Below are 18,338 nucleotides of genomic sequence, written 5' to 3' on the forward strand. Positions count from 1 at the left end.
AAAGACAGTGCAACAAAAAAACATGCATTGCACACATTCCCAGTGAGAACTGGGAAGGTAAAGTCATAGAGGCCTTATAAAGGCAACTCTCAAGTCTTGACGTTATATATGAATTTGCAAATATCTGGGCCATGGTTTCCCATATATACATGTTCTGCTCTAGGTGGTACACGATTCCTACTTTGCTGACTATAATTCTGCCCTTTTCTTTCCCATTCAAGAAAGCACATTAGAAGGCAAGGGAGTGGAAATGATTGTTTTACATTCTGTTTAGTTTCCTTTCGGTGGAATTCATTTACAAATTCAGTGTTTTATTCATTTGATATTTAACAAATATGCATTGATCCGACTCTGCTCCAGGTGAACTTGATACAACAGTGAATTTTAATAATGATAGCCGAAATGTTTAAGGCGCGTTAACCACATGCAAAGTGTTTAACTGTTCTAAGCACTTTACATGTACTGACTCATTTAATCATCCAAGCAACATTTTGATATAGATATCGTTATTATCCCCATTTTAAAGATAAAGAGACTGAGGCACAAAGAATTTAAATAGCTGACACAAGTGTCACCATGCCGTTTAAGCTATTTAAGTTCTCTGTACCTCAGTCTTCAGGTAGTCAAGCTCTGAAGTCCCCAGTTTTAACCAGTCTGCCATGTAGAGTGGAGAATTCCTATCCTGGCATTTGTGTTCTTCTGAGTAGACTGACAATACACGTAAAAGCAAATTAGATCGTTTTAGGGGGTGATAACATGCTTTGAAAACAATAAAGCTCAATAAAGGGATACAGGATGGAGACACAGCAGACACTACATCGTATCACAGTCAATACCTTATTTGAGAGCCCCCGGCTAGCAGATTCTTCCTTAAATGAAAACTGCCCTCCGTGCTTCTATGGAGTGACTCTATGGAGCCAGCCAAAATAGATGTCTTCTCTCTGCTCTGAAAAATGCCTTTTCTTGGTGTAATTTGCTTGGTGGGACAGTAAGCACTGCCACTAGTCCTCGGCCGTCTCTGTGTCCCTTGGCTAGTCGGCCAGTTCAGCGGGAGGTGACGGATGCCCAAATTAGTAACGAGCAATGGCGCCACACAAGTAATCACCTTCCGCACACTCTTCCTCGTGGGGGTGATAGCTTGGACCCCAAATGAAGTATATTCTCCCCACCTTGGTACCAAGGAAGTGACCGCCATTCCTCTGGCTGTCAGCAGTTTGTAGACAGGGGTGTTTGTAGTTAGACATTTACGAGGTTGCTAAGGAACAAATGCTTTGGTTAGGAGGGTCTCTGAAAGCAGCATCAGTTTGTCGTGTCACTTCACATCATTTATTTCAGCCCACAAAGACAGGCGTGACCATGGGACATGGAACAGAGGGAGGCTAAACACAAACGCTCGTTTCCTGAGACGCGGGGGACATTGCTACTCCTAAGCAGTGACTGTCTCCAGCTCCCCGCGTGCTAGAACCACTCACTGCTTCTCTCCTGTGATCATTATGATTTGCAAGTAGGTGACTCATGGTCACTAGGCACTTAATAAAATGGTTATTATCTTGCAGGCACTGCCCTAAGCATTATCTCCTGTCACCCTCATAACCTCCCTGAATGTTAGGTGCTATTGTTCCCCAGTACGAAAACCGGGAAGAAGGTAAAAGTAGATTCGCCCAACATCAGAGACTAGCAAGTGGCAGAGTCAGAATTCAAACCCAAGTTCGTCTGATGGCAAAGCCTTTGTGCTTAAGATTATAGAGTCTTTTGTTTTCAATTATCACATCTCAGATGGAAAAACTGGCAATGCTGACGACGGGGGAGGCGCATTAGGAGATTCCTGGAGTTTCATTCTGTGAAGTTCGCGAAAGGGGTTATGGCTGATGTCTGTAACCCATCAAAACCTTTTCATGGAAGGGAAAGTGGAGAGATTGCTTAAGCCCACCGCGGTGGTTTTTTATCAGCTACAACCTAGACTTTGAATGTTCTCTAGAAGTCAGCATGCAAGTGACTTTGCTATGCAGTAATTTTGAAAGAGTTCACAAGATTAGTCCATTGCTACTGGGGTTTTATCCATTTTCTTTGCATCTGGTAAGAAACACTGGTGTCCTCTTTGCCTTCTCCCCATCCTCTCTGTCCAGCCCCTTGGAAATGCTCCTCCTCCAAACTTGACTCCTCCTTCACTGTCCTAATCAAACACTTGTCGCCTCCTACTTGGGTTTCTGCAAGTATGTTAGGAAGTTACCACTTCCTGACTGGTCTTCCTGCTTCGTCTCATTCTCCCTTTTAGAATGTCTCACATCCTGCCTACAAACTAATTGCTTAAAATATCTCTTTCATCATATCAGTCACTGCTCAAGAGTCTTCAGTGGCTCCCACTTACCCGTCACAGAATTTTACCTGCCACTTAGAACAGGCCCCTCTCACGTCACACTTTCCTTCCCCCGTCCCTTCATTCTGGCCTTAGCTGACCACTCTGTCTCTCACTCGTTGCTTCCAATTCTGAACCTGGTTTGAATTGAAACAGAGTTTAACATTTCTTTCTTGTTTTATCCAAGGCCAGGCACTTTGAGGGCATGGACAATGTGGCTGAACAGATCTATGTCCAAATTCTTGGTTGGCCTGTTAGGAGCTGTGTGTCTCTGGTCAAGTTGCTTGACTTCTCTGAGCCTCAGTTTTCTTATCTGTAAAATATGGATACGAACAGTATGAAGATAAGTACCAAGATAGGGTTTTTGTTTCAAGAATTGAACAAAATGATGATGATGAGGAGGAGGAGGGTAACAATGACCAATCATGTATTTTGTGCTTGCTGTGTGCTGGGCACTGTTCTGAGTATTATCTTAATCCTCACAACAACCCTACAACATAGATACTATTATTTTCACAGTTTTGCTGATGGGGAAACTGAGGCACAGACAGGTGAAGCGAATAAGTGCCACAGCCAGGATTCTCTGCCAAAGCACCCTGAGCTCCACAGCGCTCACTCTCAGCTGCTCTGCAGGATGACCTTCTCATAGATGATCAATAAATGGGAGCTGGAAACATGGTTCTATGATTCCTTATCTGAAACTCTTATAGTGCCAGATATATTTTGGAATTCAGAATTTGGAGAATTATAGAAAAGTTATGCTTGGCACATACAATGTATTATATAACACCCCAGCAGGAACTAAAGCAACAACTCAGATCTCATACACACACACATACACACACACACACACACACACACACACACATGCACATACAAACAAAAAGAAAAAACCACTTTGGAAGTATCTCAAGAATGGAAAAACCAGCACCACATGTACTCACCAGCAAATTAGTATTAACGGATCAACACCTAAGTGGACACATAGGAATAACATTTATCGGGTGTCAGGAGGGTGGGAGGGGGGAGGAGGGGATGGGTATATACAACCACAACGAGTAAGATGTGCAACGTTTGGGGGATGGACACACTTGAAGCTCTTACTCGAGGGGGGAGGGGGACACAGGCAATATATGTAACCTTAACACTTGTACCCCCATAATACACTAAAATAAATATATGAAAAAAAAATAATTACTTTGGTATAATAGACACAAACAGAAACAGTCCTAGGTAAAACAGAATGTATGTTTACCTTACTTACAGGCCATATATTATTAATAGAATTGATAATATTCTTAGTCACTTTATTTCCCCTTAATAAATCACTGATTGGAAAATAATAATGAAAAAAAAAGAGAAAAAACCACTTTGGGTTAAAGCTTTTTGGGTTTCAGAACTGCAGCTAAGAGGTGGTGGTTTATAGCAACAAAACCAGGAGGACTAATTATAAGCATAATAAAAAGGATGGCTATTAACCTTACAACTTTTTTTTTAGTTTTCTCATCTTTTATTTATTTTTTTTTATTTCGGCATATTATGGGGGTACAGATTTTAAGGTTTCAATAAATGCCCTTTCCCCCCCACCCCCACAAGTCTGAGTTTCCAGCATGACCATCCCCCAGATGGTGCACATCTCACTCATTATGTATGTATATACCCGCCCCCCTCCCCCCTCCCCCCTGCCCCATCCCCTATTACTGTAGTACCTATATGTCCACTTAGGTGCTGCTCAGTTAATACCAGTTTGCTGGTGAGTATATGTGGTGCTTGTTTTTCCATTCTTGGGATACTTCACTTAGTAGTATGGGTTCCAGCTCTAACCAGGAAAATATAAGATGTGCTAGATCACCGTTGTTTCTTAGAGCTGAATAGAACTCCACGAACCTTACAACTTTTGAGACTCTCGTTTTGCTGGACGAGCTCACAGTAAAAAATGCACTAAAAAGTCTTTCTCTGCTGAGGAGTGGGGGAGGGGCAGGTGCCAGGCACGGGACGGGGTCCGCTCTCTGCGTCTCACGGGGTGCTCTCTCTCCGTTCCCCAGTATGACTTCATGGAGCGTCTGGACGGCAAGGAGAAGTGGAGTGTGGTCGAGTCGCCCAGGGAGCGCCGGAGCATACAGACCTTGGTGCAGAACGAAGCCGTGTTCGTGCAGTACCTGGACATGGGCCTGTGGCACCTGGCCTTCTACAATGACGGCAAAGACAAGGAGATGGTTTCCTTCAGCACTGTCGTCTTAGGTAGGTGTGGGGGTCTCGGAGATGGCACACCGTGCAGGGAAGATGCAAATGTTTTGGGCTTCTGCGTCGAAGGCACATCTTCATTTGTGGTTTCTGCCACAGTTGAGCCCAAACCTCTGGGCTCCTTCGACTGGGCCTCTTACTATCAGCCACCTAAAACTGGCTCCGATTAAAGTGAGAATGCCGCCTAAACCACGAAAGAGCCACCCTCGGTCCCAAGTTTTCAGCTATGGTTAAGAGTTTGGGTCATATACCTGGACAACAGACATAAATTGGACCATTCTGGGCAAACCACGTGCATGATCACCCTGTCGCTGAGTAAAATATTCTAGAAGGCAGGTGAATGCTGGCATTGCTACAGTTTTGTAATGTCAAAGTGTGCTTTATTGCTTCTTTTATTTTAAAACTATAGACTTTAGTTTTTAGAACACTTGTAGATTTACAAATAAATTGAGCAGAGGGTTACCATATACCATTATTCCCACACACACAATTCCCCCTAGTACATTTGTTACAATTAATGAACCCATGTTGATATGTTGTTATTAATTAAAATTTATAATTCACAAAAAAAAAAAAAAGAGTTTGGGTCAGACTACCTGGGTCAAGTTCTGACCATACAACCTAAGCAAAACACTTGATTTTATAAGCCTCAGTTTCCTTACAGTAAAATAAAACTAACACTACTGCCCACTTCATAGGACTGTCATCAGGATTAAGTAAAATAAATACATAAATCTCTGAGCATGTAATAGACCAAATAAACACTGGCCATTCACATCAGCTCAGAATTTCTCTGAAAAATGGAGGGAATCCCAAAATGAAAAGTTTTTTAAACCTTAGAAATAAATCAGGGTAAGGATATAGACATGAAAAATCAAGTCTTTATTGCCAAGCAAGTAAATCTCAAAATGCTTTACTTAAGTACTTACTTATCATTTTTGGCATGTTTTAGTCCTGCTTTTTGTTAGATATCAAGGGAAAAGCTAAGGTTTTATCACAAATTTCCTCTTATATGCACATACAAACCCCTAAAAGGGTCATTAGCTTGAGAAGATTTCATGAAGTTTTCTACAACAAACCCTAAGAATTTGAACAGAGAAGCTGCAAGTATTTTCATGAAAGTTGTTTTTTGTCTTTGGGTTTTAATCAGTAATAATTGATTCTGGGTAGAAACTCATGGATCAGGACAGATTATTCTACCTATTTCACAGAGGTTCCGAAAGCTGAGTCCCTCAAAGTCCCAGGATGTGGAAATGATGGGAATGGCGTGGTTTTTCCGGGCCTTGTCCTGGAGGAAAGAGCTGGTAGCTCCAGGATTAGATCCCAAGTTTTCTTTCCCACATCTTAACAAATCACTCATCTCCCTGAGCCTCAATTTCATCATGTGCGAAAGGGCAATGACCACGTCCATGAAGTACAGGGTGATGTGAGCATCATGACACGTGGAACATGTCTGGAGTGGACTTGTTAGTCACTACCTATAAACGAGAGCTGACGGTTTTTTAGGAATCTTGCAGAGTTGTTTTTCTCTTGACTGTATTTGAGGAACTTTTCTATCGACCCCACGGATGTTTCTGAGGGGCTCCCTGATTCTTGAAAGAGCTATGTAATCCAGCCTGACATTCAGATGGCAATTCCTCACCAGTGGCCACAACTTCAGAATGGTGTAAAATCACATTGAGTTTTGGTATTGACCAAAGGATTGAGGTCAATCCCTATTCCCTCTGCTAAGGAAGGATTGACCCTATCAAGACTAGCCAAATGCACTGAAGCAGGAGTTGGCACCCTACAGGCCCCGGGGCAAATCTGGCCCCCTGCCTGTTTTTATGAATAAAGTTTTATTGACACACAGCTACATTCATCTGTTTACATATTGTCTATGGCAGCTTTCCCACTGTACCAGCGGAGTTGAGTAGTTGCAACAGAGACCGTATGGCCCACACAGACTAAACGGTTCCTATCTGTCCCTTTACAGAAAAAGTTTGCCAATCCCCACTCTGAAGTAATGTCTTAAACTTTGCATAACAAAAGCCACCGCAAAAGTGTTCCATAGCAGGAAAATTTCCAGGATCAGGTTATTGTACGAATGAGAAAAAAAAAGTGAAAGAGTGGAGACTCATTCACAAAAGGAAGAAGCTAGAACAAGTTTGGAAATTGTTTGAGATGTTGAGATTTTTTAAATTCCTTAGTTTAAGAACATGATGAGAAATGACTTCCTTTTTGTCACTTTGTGTTTAAACTCAAAAGGCTTGACACGTGCCTGACAGCACACACCACGCATGGCAGCCGGCTCAGCTGGGGTCTCCCCGCACTCAGTGAAATGGTTAATAACAGAAGCGACAGCTGCAGGTTCACCGAGTGTTGCCTGTGAGCCAGCCCCTGTCATACGCCTTTTGTGTCCCATAGCTTAGTCGACCCATAGACTAGCCTTACGAAGTAGGTACTGTCACTATTCTTTCCAGCTGGGTCAACCAAGGCTGGGAAAAGTCAAACAACTTGCCCGAGGTCACACACAGCCGGGAAGAGGTGAAGTCAGGATTTAACCTTTCCAGAGCCTGAGCTCTTAAGCACTAGATTTCTCTGGATGCTAGCCAGATAAATCCCTTCCCTTCTGATCTCCTTTCCTTTCCCCCCCCCCCCCCCGCACAAACGCGGACATTGAGGTAGTGACATTCCCTTCCCCCAGGCCACTGCCCACCCTGGTCACCAGGCCTGGGAATAGCAGTCCTCCCCGAGGGTTTCTCTCATCTGGACTGTGTAGCTCAAAGAGAAAGTCAGGTAATCGGCCTAATAGCCGGGCAGACACCTTGATGGAGCAATGATAGTAATTGTCCTGAAATGCGGGAAAGAACAGTGTTTTGTGTGGTTCAGAAACGTTTCGACCAGCCATCACACTAACTACACCTTTGACTCAGGGAGGCCCTTCGATATGTTTTAGAGAGAAGAGGCCTGCTTTCAGGACTGAGTTTCATCTCGGGGACAAAGAGTGGCTCTCTTGAAGCGCTTGTGACCTCCACCCCCCACTCCTGTAAAATCCTGTTTCCTGGGCTCACTCCCGGCCCCGGCCATTTTTTCCTCAAGAAAACTTAACACAAGTTGCCAAAAAGGAAAACTGATAGTACGTCCATAGTCAAACATAACAAAGTGTTAAAGAAAGGGGACAAAGGGCCGGGCGCGGTGGCTCACGCCTGTAATCCTAGCACTCCAGGAGGCCGAGGCGGGTGGATTGCTCGAGGTCAAGGAGTTCGAGACCAGCCTGAGCAAGAGTGAGACCCCGTCTCTACTCAAAATAGAAAGAAATTAATTGGACAACTAAAAATATACAGAATAAATTAGCCAGGCATGGTGGCGCATGCCTGTAGTCTCAGCTACTCGGGAGACTGAGGCAGGAGGATTGCTTGAGCCCAGGAGTCTGAGGTTGCTGTGAGCTAGGCTGATGCCGTGGCACTCACTCTAGCCTGGGCAACAGAGTGAGATTCTGTCTCAAAAAAAAAAAAAAGGTGGGGGACAGAAAGATGGGTTCTTTTACGTCTCGGTAGTGCCATAGAATTGTTTTTTCCCTCAAAACTGTCAAAATGCATCACATAGGAGACCTTGGGAAAATTAATACTCTATCTTACAGGCTTTATTTTGGATTTTTCTGCCCTCCTATGCACACACACATATATGCACACTTTGATAACTATTTACCAAGGACCTACTGTATACCAGGCATTTAGAACACCCCAGTGAACGATTCAGACCCAGTCTCTTCCTTGGGCAGCGTGATGAGAGAAGGCAGACATGCAGAAAGGGGATTATAGGAATTACAGCAGCAAAGAGGAAGTGGCACAGAACCCAGATTGAGGCAAGTGAGGGAGGAAGACACCCAGGAACTAGATGTTTTCTAAACTGAGACATACAGATAAATATGTCAGGTATAAAGCCTTCCGGCAGAGGGAAGAGACTATGCAAAGACCAGAGTCCTTTTCCGTGGGACGGAGGTGAGGAAGAGTCCCTGGGCCTTCACTGCTCGATTTCTGAAGCTGTAAGGTTTGCAAAGCAGGAGCTTTGGCCTCGGGAATGTTGATTTCCACCAAACCGCGCCCAGCCGCAGATGTTCAACGAGAAGCAATCACTGCCTCCCTGTAGGAGTGACTTCCTCTAATGCGAGCTGGGTGATGCTGCTCCTCTGTTTACATTTTTCATTTGTCCCAAGTGGTGCCAGAAGAAAATCCAACTCATCTGCCACAATGGCCTGCAGGGCCCTGGGTGACCTGTCCCTCTGCCTGCATCGCTCCAAAATCAATTTATGTCGCTCTCTCCCTTTTTGCACCCTTCAGCCACCTTGAATTCTCACTTCAGGCCTTTACCTAAGCTGTTCCTCCCACCTGGAATGCTCCTTCCCCCAGCTCCTCACCTGCCAGTTCCAGCTGACCCTCCAGTGTCACCTGCATGAAATACAGAGGCCTTCCCTGAGCATCCTTCCTAAATAACTTCCTCCTGTCACCCCAGCCCAGTGTCCTATTCTCTATAACAGTGGAAAGTTCTATTAAGGCAGGTAATTTATGCATTATGTCTGTCTTATTCCAATGCCTTGTATAGTGCCTTGCATATAATAGGTGCTCAGTTAATAGATTCAATCATATGTCAGGAATGTGACAGGTCTGAGATTTTACCCTAATTGCAAGCTAACATGTTAACCTGCCACAGTTTCATAGATGCTGTCAGAAGACATAAAACTCCTAGGTCAGAGACGAGGGACTTTATTACTCAGAGCAATGCACTATGCAGAGAATCAGCAAGTGTGCCAGTTCCCTCAGGGTAACGCAGAGGGTTAGTTGCTACTTGCACATGTGGTGGGTGCATCACAGGAGAGAGCCCTGAGTTGATTCAACCTGAGTCTCTCATCGTGGGCAGTGAGCACGCTTGCCCATCGCTCCAGAGGGAGACCTTATCTTTATTATAGTAGGGATTATGTTCCCCATACAGCCTGCCTTGAAAAGACAGTTCAGAGCTAAGACAGTTGGTGCCTGTGCTCATAACATATTCAGAAACACAAAGAGACCCAGGAAGAATGTCCCAGCACCATGCAAAAATTACTGATTTTTGGTTTGCAAAAATATCTAATGCTTTTAGAATGAATGATGAATAGATGAAACAAATAGGTAGCCACTTGGATGCTTCTCAGCCCACATTTATGGAGCCAACCTCAAGGAGTTTCAGCCTGAAATGTTAACTGTTAGAGATTAAGGACACCGGCTTGATAGAGTCTATAGTCTTTTGCCCGATTCTGAAAAAAACAAGTGCACTCATTGAGTTCTCAGAATGCCAGAAACCAACTACAGTCTGGTTCCGGAAGAAGAGAACTACGAAGTGAAACATTGTAGAAAGAGCAAAATTACATGGTTTGGTTTTTCGATCTAGAGTGGGAGTAAATGGGTTATTGGGTTTAAAGGCAACCTTCACCACTCTCAGGTGACTCCATCGGGAACAATTAGACTTTTCAGTCTTTCAACCACATCACCAAGTCAATGTCCCCAACTCTCCAAGAGTGATGTAATGTCACATTTCGGGCATAGTGGCCTGTACTTTTCTTTTCATCATCGTAATAATTTGGAAAGTAAAAAAGTCTAAATGTGTTTTGTTTTAATTTAAGGCAAAAATGAGGATAATAATAATCATTTTTAAAGAATATGACTATTTCTGTGCAGAGCCAAATCAACATGAAAAAAGTTCCAAAATGATCCCTTTGAAGGTATTACTTGAGAGTATACATAGCAAGGTAAATCATCAGATAAGATGGTTATGCAGGTTAGAGAAAATGTGAACTAATTGATTTTCATGAAAAATCAGATCTGCAAAAACTAAACATAAAAGGACTTTCATGTAACTTTAAAAAAAAAATCCCACTACTTAAAGAACCCCAAATGACGCCTAAATTAATCAGTCTTGTGTCTTTGGATTTTTCTTTTATTAGAATTCCTTAAAGCGGGGAATATATTTTTACTCTACAAACCTGAGCATAGGAACAACTCCTATTTTGCAGAATCACTCTCTTTACCTGTGGCTAAAAACTGATACCCCACACGTCAGACCAAATGTCAAATCTCAGTTGGGATGATCAGAGGGAGTGTGGTCATAGTGTTTAAAAACTTGTCAACATGTGACCGTGAGAGCTTTCACGGTTTTTAAATCCAAATTGGGAGTTTCTCCTAAAAAAAAAAAAAAAAAAAAAAAAAAAAAAGCAAAGTTTCAGCAATACTAGCACGGTGTTCCTGCCTGGGTTCATAAGATGGAGCATGGTGGTTACTTCCACGCGCTGTCCACGCTGTCCTGGTCCCCACCGCTCCCTGTGCCCTCACCTCACCCCCGACAAGTCCCCTAGAGTCCTCTGCGGTCACTACCACTGGTCTTTAGAAATGGCGAGTGACTGGTTATAAAAGTACCGCACCAGCAGGCAGAAGGAAAAGGTAATTGCTAAATTTCTCTCTTTCAGATTCAGTGCAGGACTGTCCACGCAACTGCCATGGCAATGGCGAATGTGTGTCTGGGCTGTGTCACTGCTTTCCAGGATTTTTGGGAGCAGACTGCAGTAAAGGTATGTGATTGGAAAACAGAGCACCCAGGCACCCTTCCCAACAAATTCCACTGGGACACCTTGCAAACCCACGCGTGCTAGACGGCCTCTGGCAAAGAGCAGGCTTTGATATACGACCACTGGCCAACGTACCTATAGGAGCAGGGCAGTTATCCTTGGCACCGAGGTGTGCTGAGAAGAAAGATTTGCAAAAAATGAGATGGTCGAATTTCCTGTAAAAGCAGAAGTGAATTACCATCACTCCTTTCTTATAATCATTAACTTCTATGTAATGGAAGATTAAGCATCTCAGGGTTAGTAAATTTCATTCATTCTGGCCAGCTATGCTCTTAATCTAGGAAGTGCTATTTATCTTGGTGGAATCGGTTTTAAATTGTATTATTAATTTATCTACACTGCTTTGCACAGAGTGGCTGGGGCCCTGGGATTCTTGGGGGAAAGGTAATATAAGAAAGAAAATGACTCTCACAAGAACAGAGAATTTAGGGGCTGCACACCCAGCTTGCAAGAGACCTTCAGCGTGACCTTCAAGAGGCTCTGTCGTGGAGAGGCAAGTGTCGTGGAGAGCAGGGTGTCTCACGCTTTCTAGACATGCCACACACACACACGACACACAGGTGTATGCGTCTAGATAAATGCAAATACGAAATTAAAACAAAACTTTCACAAAACGATACTTGCCCTTACTCCATTTTTTTAAATATTCTATTCTTTTTTTTTTTTAATGCTAGTTATGACCCACCACACTGATTCCCCACATGCCAGTGGGTCATATCCCAGTCTGAAAACCGGTGACCGGCAGATGAAGAGCCCTTGCAGAAGAGACAGGCGGTCCTGGGTTCCAATCCCACCTCTGCCATTGAGTGTCTCTCTGACCTTGAGCGAGTGATTGAACATTTCTGAACCTTGGTGTCCTCATTGGGAAAAGTGAAGAATTAAACTTCCGGCTGGGCACAGTGGCTCACGCCTGTAATCCTAGCTCCCTGGGAGGCCGAGGCAGGAGGATCGCTTGAGCTCAGAAGTTCGAGACCAGCCTAAGCAAGAGGGCACTAGACCCCCATCTCTACTATAAATAGAAAGAAATTAGCCAAAACAACTAAAAATAGAAAAAATTAGCCAGGCACAGTGGCTCGTGCCTGTAGTCCCAGCTACTCGGGACTGAGGTCCCAACTCGTGCCTGTAGTCCCAGCTACTCCTGCTAAGGCAGGAGGATCACTTGAGCCCAGGAGTTTGAGGTTGCTGTGAGCTAGGCTGACGCCACAGCACTCTAGCCCAAGCAAGACAGTGAGACAGTCTCAAAAATAAAAAGGAGTTAAACTTCCTAACTTTATCCTGAGGATAGTGTAAGATAACACACACAAAGCTCTTCGCAGGGCATGTTGTAAGGCCTCAAAGGGTTTGATTTTCTTATTTATTTATTTATATATTTAAATAATCTTCCCAGTATTTTTATGTGCGCTTCATTAAAAGCCCCTCCTGCCTTGACATGCTGAGAGAGGCAATTACTAACAAAGCTGCTCTGTAAATGCTGAATGGTGCCACTCCTTTCCCCTCTCTTACCATAATTGCTTGGAAAAATAGTATTTCAACTAGTCTCATTATTTCTGATATGAGATTCCCATCCTTGCGAATGTTAACCAGTATGTGAACGGGCATTTTTTGTGCTTGAAGTTCTGGATTTGGTGGCAGGTGCATGAGACTAATTTCTAAACGACACCCCTTACAGACATCTCCTCTATCACATGGTGCAGGGAAATGTTGGGTACACTTGAAAAGAAAGCAAGAAGCCACCAAACAATGCTCTGGGCTGTGTGTCAGGTTTAGGGACACACCAGCAAAGTGAAAAACAGAGACCGGAGCTGCCCCCAGCACCTTGCCCAGGCCGTGCAGGGCCCTGACGGAGCAAGGGGAACGAATGGCACATGCGTCGCCAAGCCACGCGCTTCTCCTGGCGGAGGCTTGGAAGCAAAACCTCGGCGTCGTTTGAATGGCTTTCCTGGCGTAATCTAATTTTCCTGGGAGTGAAGGCATTAATGAGAGGAAGGACAGAGTAGTCCTTTTATATGTGGCTGCAAATGGGCTGAACACTCAGCTGCATGGCCTGTGAGCTGTAAATGTATATTAACACTGACACACGTCGATGTATTATTAATCCTAAAAACCATGTGTGCTCTGACTGCACATCCAGTTACTGGCCTTTTAAACCTAAGTACCCCGGCCATTTAAGAACTCTTCGCTCTAAATCAATTTGCAGATGAGCGTCCATTCTGCATTATGGATCTGTAATGGGGTGTGCATTTAGCTGCTTAAAAGGACTCTCGGTGTGTGTTTTGCATTCACCACCTGCACTGTGGCCGGGTGCACACTCCGAGTGTGCATTAGCCGTGGTATATAATTGATCCTTGCGAAACAGATATTGAGTGGCTGTTAAGAGTAGTTGCTCCTCCATACTCAGTTGCTTCTCCTGAAATCGGGCTTTGAGCGTGTATATTTTAATTTAGCTGCTGATGCACAGAGTGGACAAAATTGAAGTATTTGAAGAATAAAATTGCTTTCCCTTGTTTCTCTATTCTGGGCAAAGTTGGCTTAAGAGTGTTAGGAGTGAGCTTCTACCTCTTTGCCCTAAAGATGTTTCTCCCATAGTTTTTTTTTTAAATGGCCACAGTTTAAGCTACTTGGTTGTTCATAAAGCTAACTTTCCCCTTATTCCGAAACCCTATATCCTGATCTTTAATCTTGCGTGTACCATCTTTACTACTTTTGCCAAGTTCATGGTCCAGAAGTATTATTATTAACATATTCCTTTAAGCCAACACATTACAGTTACATAGATAAATTTATTTTAAAAGGAACAATGTCAAAACCAGAAATTGAAAAACAGAAAACTGGAATCGGTTGCCATAAATATAATAGGAAATGTCAGTGCCACCTTTAACCCTATCCATAGAGTAATATTTTCGCTGTGATGGGCATCCAAGCCAAGTCAGCTTCTAACACACTTATTTCACATCAAGAATCGCAAAAGAGGGCTTGAGCACACATAAGCCAGCCTGGCTTCGAGACAGACTCAAGCCTTGAACATCTCACTTTGTAAGTGTTGACTCCTGAAAATAACAGAATTCCCTAACTACACCAGGGGGAGGAAATGAGAAACAAATAGAGGTACACAGATTAACTGCACCACCTTCAAGTGGGGAAATCAAATGATTACTACCTGATCTACTTCTAATATGTCAAGCCTGTATTTCTAATTGTTTTAAAATAACAACTAAGAGCTCTTAAGTACTAAATATGTACCAGGCGCTGTGCAAAATACTTAATACATACGGTCTTATTCATCTTCATATCAACAATATGAAGTAAATCCTATTTTAATCAATCCTCCCCCACCAGTTTTTTAAACTTTTTATATTGACCTCATTTATTTTATTTATTTATGTACTTTTTGAGAAGAGTCTCACCCTGTCACTTGGGCTAGAGTGCAGTGGCATCATCACAGCTCACTGTAACCCCAAACTCTTGGGCTCAAATGACCCCCCCCTGCCTCAGCCTCCCAAGTAGCTGGGACTATTTGCATGTACCACTATGCCTGGTTAATTTTTTCATTCTTTGCAGAGGCCGGGTCTTGCTCCTGCTGAGGCTGGTCTCAAACTCATGGCCTCAAGCAATCTCCCAACCCCCTGCCCCACATTGGCCTCCCAGAGTGCCAGGGTTACAGGTGTGAGCCACCCGTGCCCAGCCTGAGCTCATTTTAGACTTACAGACGAGTTGCAAATATGGGTGTAGAGTTTCCATTCAGAAAGAGTACAAGATTCCCCTTATGTCTACATTGTAAATGTCCATAGTTCAATTATCAAAACCAAGAAATTAGCATCCATACAATGCTATTAGCTAATCTACAGACTTTTTCCTAATTGTATCCTTTCTGTTAGGTCTAGGATCCCACATTGCATTTTAGTTGCCCTGTCTCCCGAGTCCCTCCAGCCTGTCCAGTTGGTGGCAGTTCCTCAGTCTTTCCTTGTCGTTCATGACTTTGACCATTTTGAAGATTACTGGGCAGGTATTTTGTAGTATGTCTCTCCATTTGGGTTTGTGTGATCTTTTCTCGTGGTTAGATTGAGTTTATGCATCTTTAGCAAGATGCATTCCCTCCTCAGTGCATCATATCAAAGGTGCATCTTCCATTTGAATAACAAAGAAAATTAAAATGTGGTTTTATGTGTGCATGTGTGCGCACGCGCTTGTGTGTGTGTGTACGTGTACACGCGCCTTTGTTCTCCCTTACACGTAAGGCAGAGAGGCTAGAAGGCTCTATCCCATTGGTCCTGCACTGCTTGTCAGTGGCTATGACAAGTTGCCACTCACAAACAACTTGTGAGCCCAGAAAGCTCCCAAGTGTTAGCAGGGAGCAGCGTGGAACGGGCAGGGGGAAGCGATGGGCTAGCGAGTGCAGAGAGACAGCTGGGCCTGCAACTCCTGCGACCCAGGACAGGGCTGCCCGTCTCCCAGCTGCGGCCCACGATCATTTCCCTTCTTTCTTGATAAAACCTTTAAGAGGCCGAGAGCAAAAGGCCCTCCCTCTTCACAAATTCACACTCACCTTTGTTCCTGCACTGACAGCTGCGCCCAGGATGGGATGCCTTGCGTTCTGCCAGCGTCTGCGACTGCAGACTCAGGCCCTCCTGCGGGGGGGAGAATTTGCCACGTTAGCAAGCGAGACTCCCATCACCTCCAAGCAACCGGGTATGTGTCCAAGTGACAGAAATACGGATTTACTCTCTTGACCTCACACTGCGCCTCCCGTGCCCTCAGATGTGTGTGGCAAACGGCGGCTGCTTGTCTTCTTATAAACCTGCCAGTCTGCATCAGGCGTCCGAAGACATCCTGGCGGACAGTGGAGGAGCCGTCAGCGCAGATTTGCAGGGCGGCCATTCTGCAGCCCTTACCACGCTGGGGCCCCGGGAGGCTCTGCGGGCAAAATGGAACTGACCCTCGCTCGGAAAGAGCATGCAGCGGTTCTAACACATTGCTCACAGTCAGCTGAGAGGAAAGAACTTCGTGCATTCAACAAATGCTTAGGACGTGCCTGCGATGAGGCAGGTACCGTGCTAAGAGCCGGGACACAAAGATGAGCAAGGGAGCGATAGGCCCTGCCTTCGGAGAGCTTCCAGTCTGGTCAATGCACATGGAAAGCAAGTGCGTAATGTAAATCTTAAGTCCAACATGCAGACTTTGAATGCTGCAGACATTACTAAGGAGAAGACAAGGAAGTTCATGAAGGAATGAAGTGTGTGGGTGCTATGAATGGGGGAGGAAGTCCCCCCCTGGCGGGGTCTCTAAGGATCACTACGGCTGTGGAGATCACGCTGGGCGAGGCATATGCCATTTAGAGAGGCAGGCACAGTGACACGCAGAGGGCCACACGCCAGCAGCTCCCGGGGATCGGGCTCACCCAGGCATTTGGGAAGCCGATGGAAAGCGAGGACCTGTACCCAAGTGCCTTTACTGGGTGGGACAAAAGGCACGAGGGGAATTCACTGCCATGTTCAAATGACACCAGGACACAGCCAGGGGAAGGCAAGCTGGGGAACTTGTGGCTGGGGCCAGCCTTATGACCAAGGCCCACCTGGTCACCTCGGCCTGTTTGTGGGGATGTCTATATCAGGAAAATTCGAAGTTTTCAAAGTTTTTAAAAATTCACAATAATGTGGATCTTTGGAAATCGCCAATGCGTGTCAGGGAATGTAGAGAAAATTCCATGGCGAAAGATTCTATTGAAGGAACCACGCTGAAGAGCGCGTTTCAGTATAGAATTTCATTAATTCAGCAACATAATAAGCAATGGATAATTGCTTATAAAAGCATAATAAGCTTTGCTCAGATCCAGAGCGTGAGGAAAAATGGCCTTTCTTTCCCGGAGATTCGTACCATTTTCCATCCTGCGCCTCTCCTGTCCAGCAGTCATCGTGTTGATTATTCAAGTTATTGTTTATTCTACAGTTTTTTGTTATTACTCCTCCCCTTGCATGGCTTTCTCATTACTTTACGTTAATGCTATTTGCAGTAAGCTAGAGGTTTTTCTTAATTATTAGTCTTTTTCCTTTTATTTGCTTTTCTCTGAAGGCCTTAACTTCAGTGGCTTCCTAGAGTTATTTGTAAAGCCGTCTTGCGCTTCCGAAGACAGCCAAGGCTTCTGGTTTTCTGCTCTGGCTCCTCGGCTGGCTTCATGTGGGCTGAGCTGGAGGCCCCAACCTGCAGCAGGAACTGAACACACCCGCGCCTGGGTCGTTAGGTAGCGCGTATTTAATAGCTATTAGAAATGACAACTCCTGCTGCCAAACAGCTGTTTGTGCAGGCCCAGAAATGCCACAACCACGGGAACATGAAGTCTTCTCTCTAGGGGTTGGTTTCAGCTCTTACCCACTTCTGGGAGCCTTGAAAAAAGAGAATGGGCAGCTTGCCATTTTTCTCCCGTTAACTGGGTAAGGTACCCATGGCCACGTGCTAGCACTGAAATCAAATCATCATCATCAGGGCTGATGGTGACTGAGTTCTTACTACTACGTGCACCCACTTTCCTGAGCATAATGATCTCTTTTAATCCTCAGTGGCCCTGTTTTGTGCATGATCATCGTCCCCTTTTATAGATGAGGAAAATGAGGCACCGAGAGGCCAAGCAACTGGCCCAAGATCACTCAGCTCGTGGGTGGTATCGCTGGGATTCACACCAAGCCGTCTGGCCTGGATTTGGAACGCTAGACCAGCCGTGAGCCACACAGGAGACGGGCTTTGCAGGCAGTTTGCGTGGTGGTTGCGTACTAGAATTCGGGGTTTGAACCCAAGAAAACTTTTTCAAGAGAGGAATGAGGGTTTCCTAGGGAGATAGTGGCAGAGCCAGAGTGTGAAACAAAATCCACATGACTTCAGAGCCTGTTGCTCTTAACCCCTCTCCTCCTAGCCACCAGGCACGTTCCACCACCTTCCTCGTCCCGTCGTTTGCCAACTCCTATTTTGTCCATCGCTGGGGTTCTCTGCGCCATTTTTGGAGCCCTGTTCACTTGGCCTGTTCTTGATGGAATCCCTCCCCCTCACCACCTCCAGGGGTCACCCGGAGCTCTCCCAGGCATGTCACTACTCTCCTCGAATACCTTCAGTGCT

At 44.8% G+C, this 18,338-nt stretch overlaps 1 protein-coding gene across 12 annotated transcripts in view; it reads left to right on the forward strand.

The window, feature by feature from the left end:
• TENM2 (teneurin transmembrane protein 2) overlaps positions 1-18,338 on the forward strand; it is a 1,195,335-nt gene that overhangs the window by 1,033,343 nt on the left and 143,654 nt on the right. For all 12 annotated transcript variants that reach the window (XM_075996266.1, XM_075996267.1, XM_075996268.1 and 9 more), the window contains 2 exons: positions 4,402-4,597; positions 11,079-11,180. In XM_075996266.1, coding sequence (XP_075852381.1) covers positions 4,402-4,597; positions 11,079-11,180 — 298 coding nt within the window. The remainder of the gene's footprint in view (positions 1-4,401; positions 4,598-11,078; positions 11,181-18,338) is intronic.

This window comes from Microcebus murinus, chromosome 21, assembly GCF_040939455.1.
Source record: "Microcebus murinus isolate Inina chromosome 21, M.murinus_Inina_mat1.0, whole genome shotgun sequence".
Lineage (NCBI taxonomy): Eukaryota > Metazoa > Chordata > Mammalia > Primates > Cheirogaleidae > Microcebus > Microcebus murinus.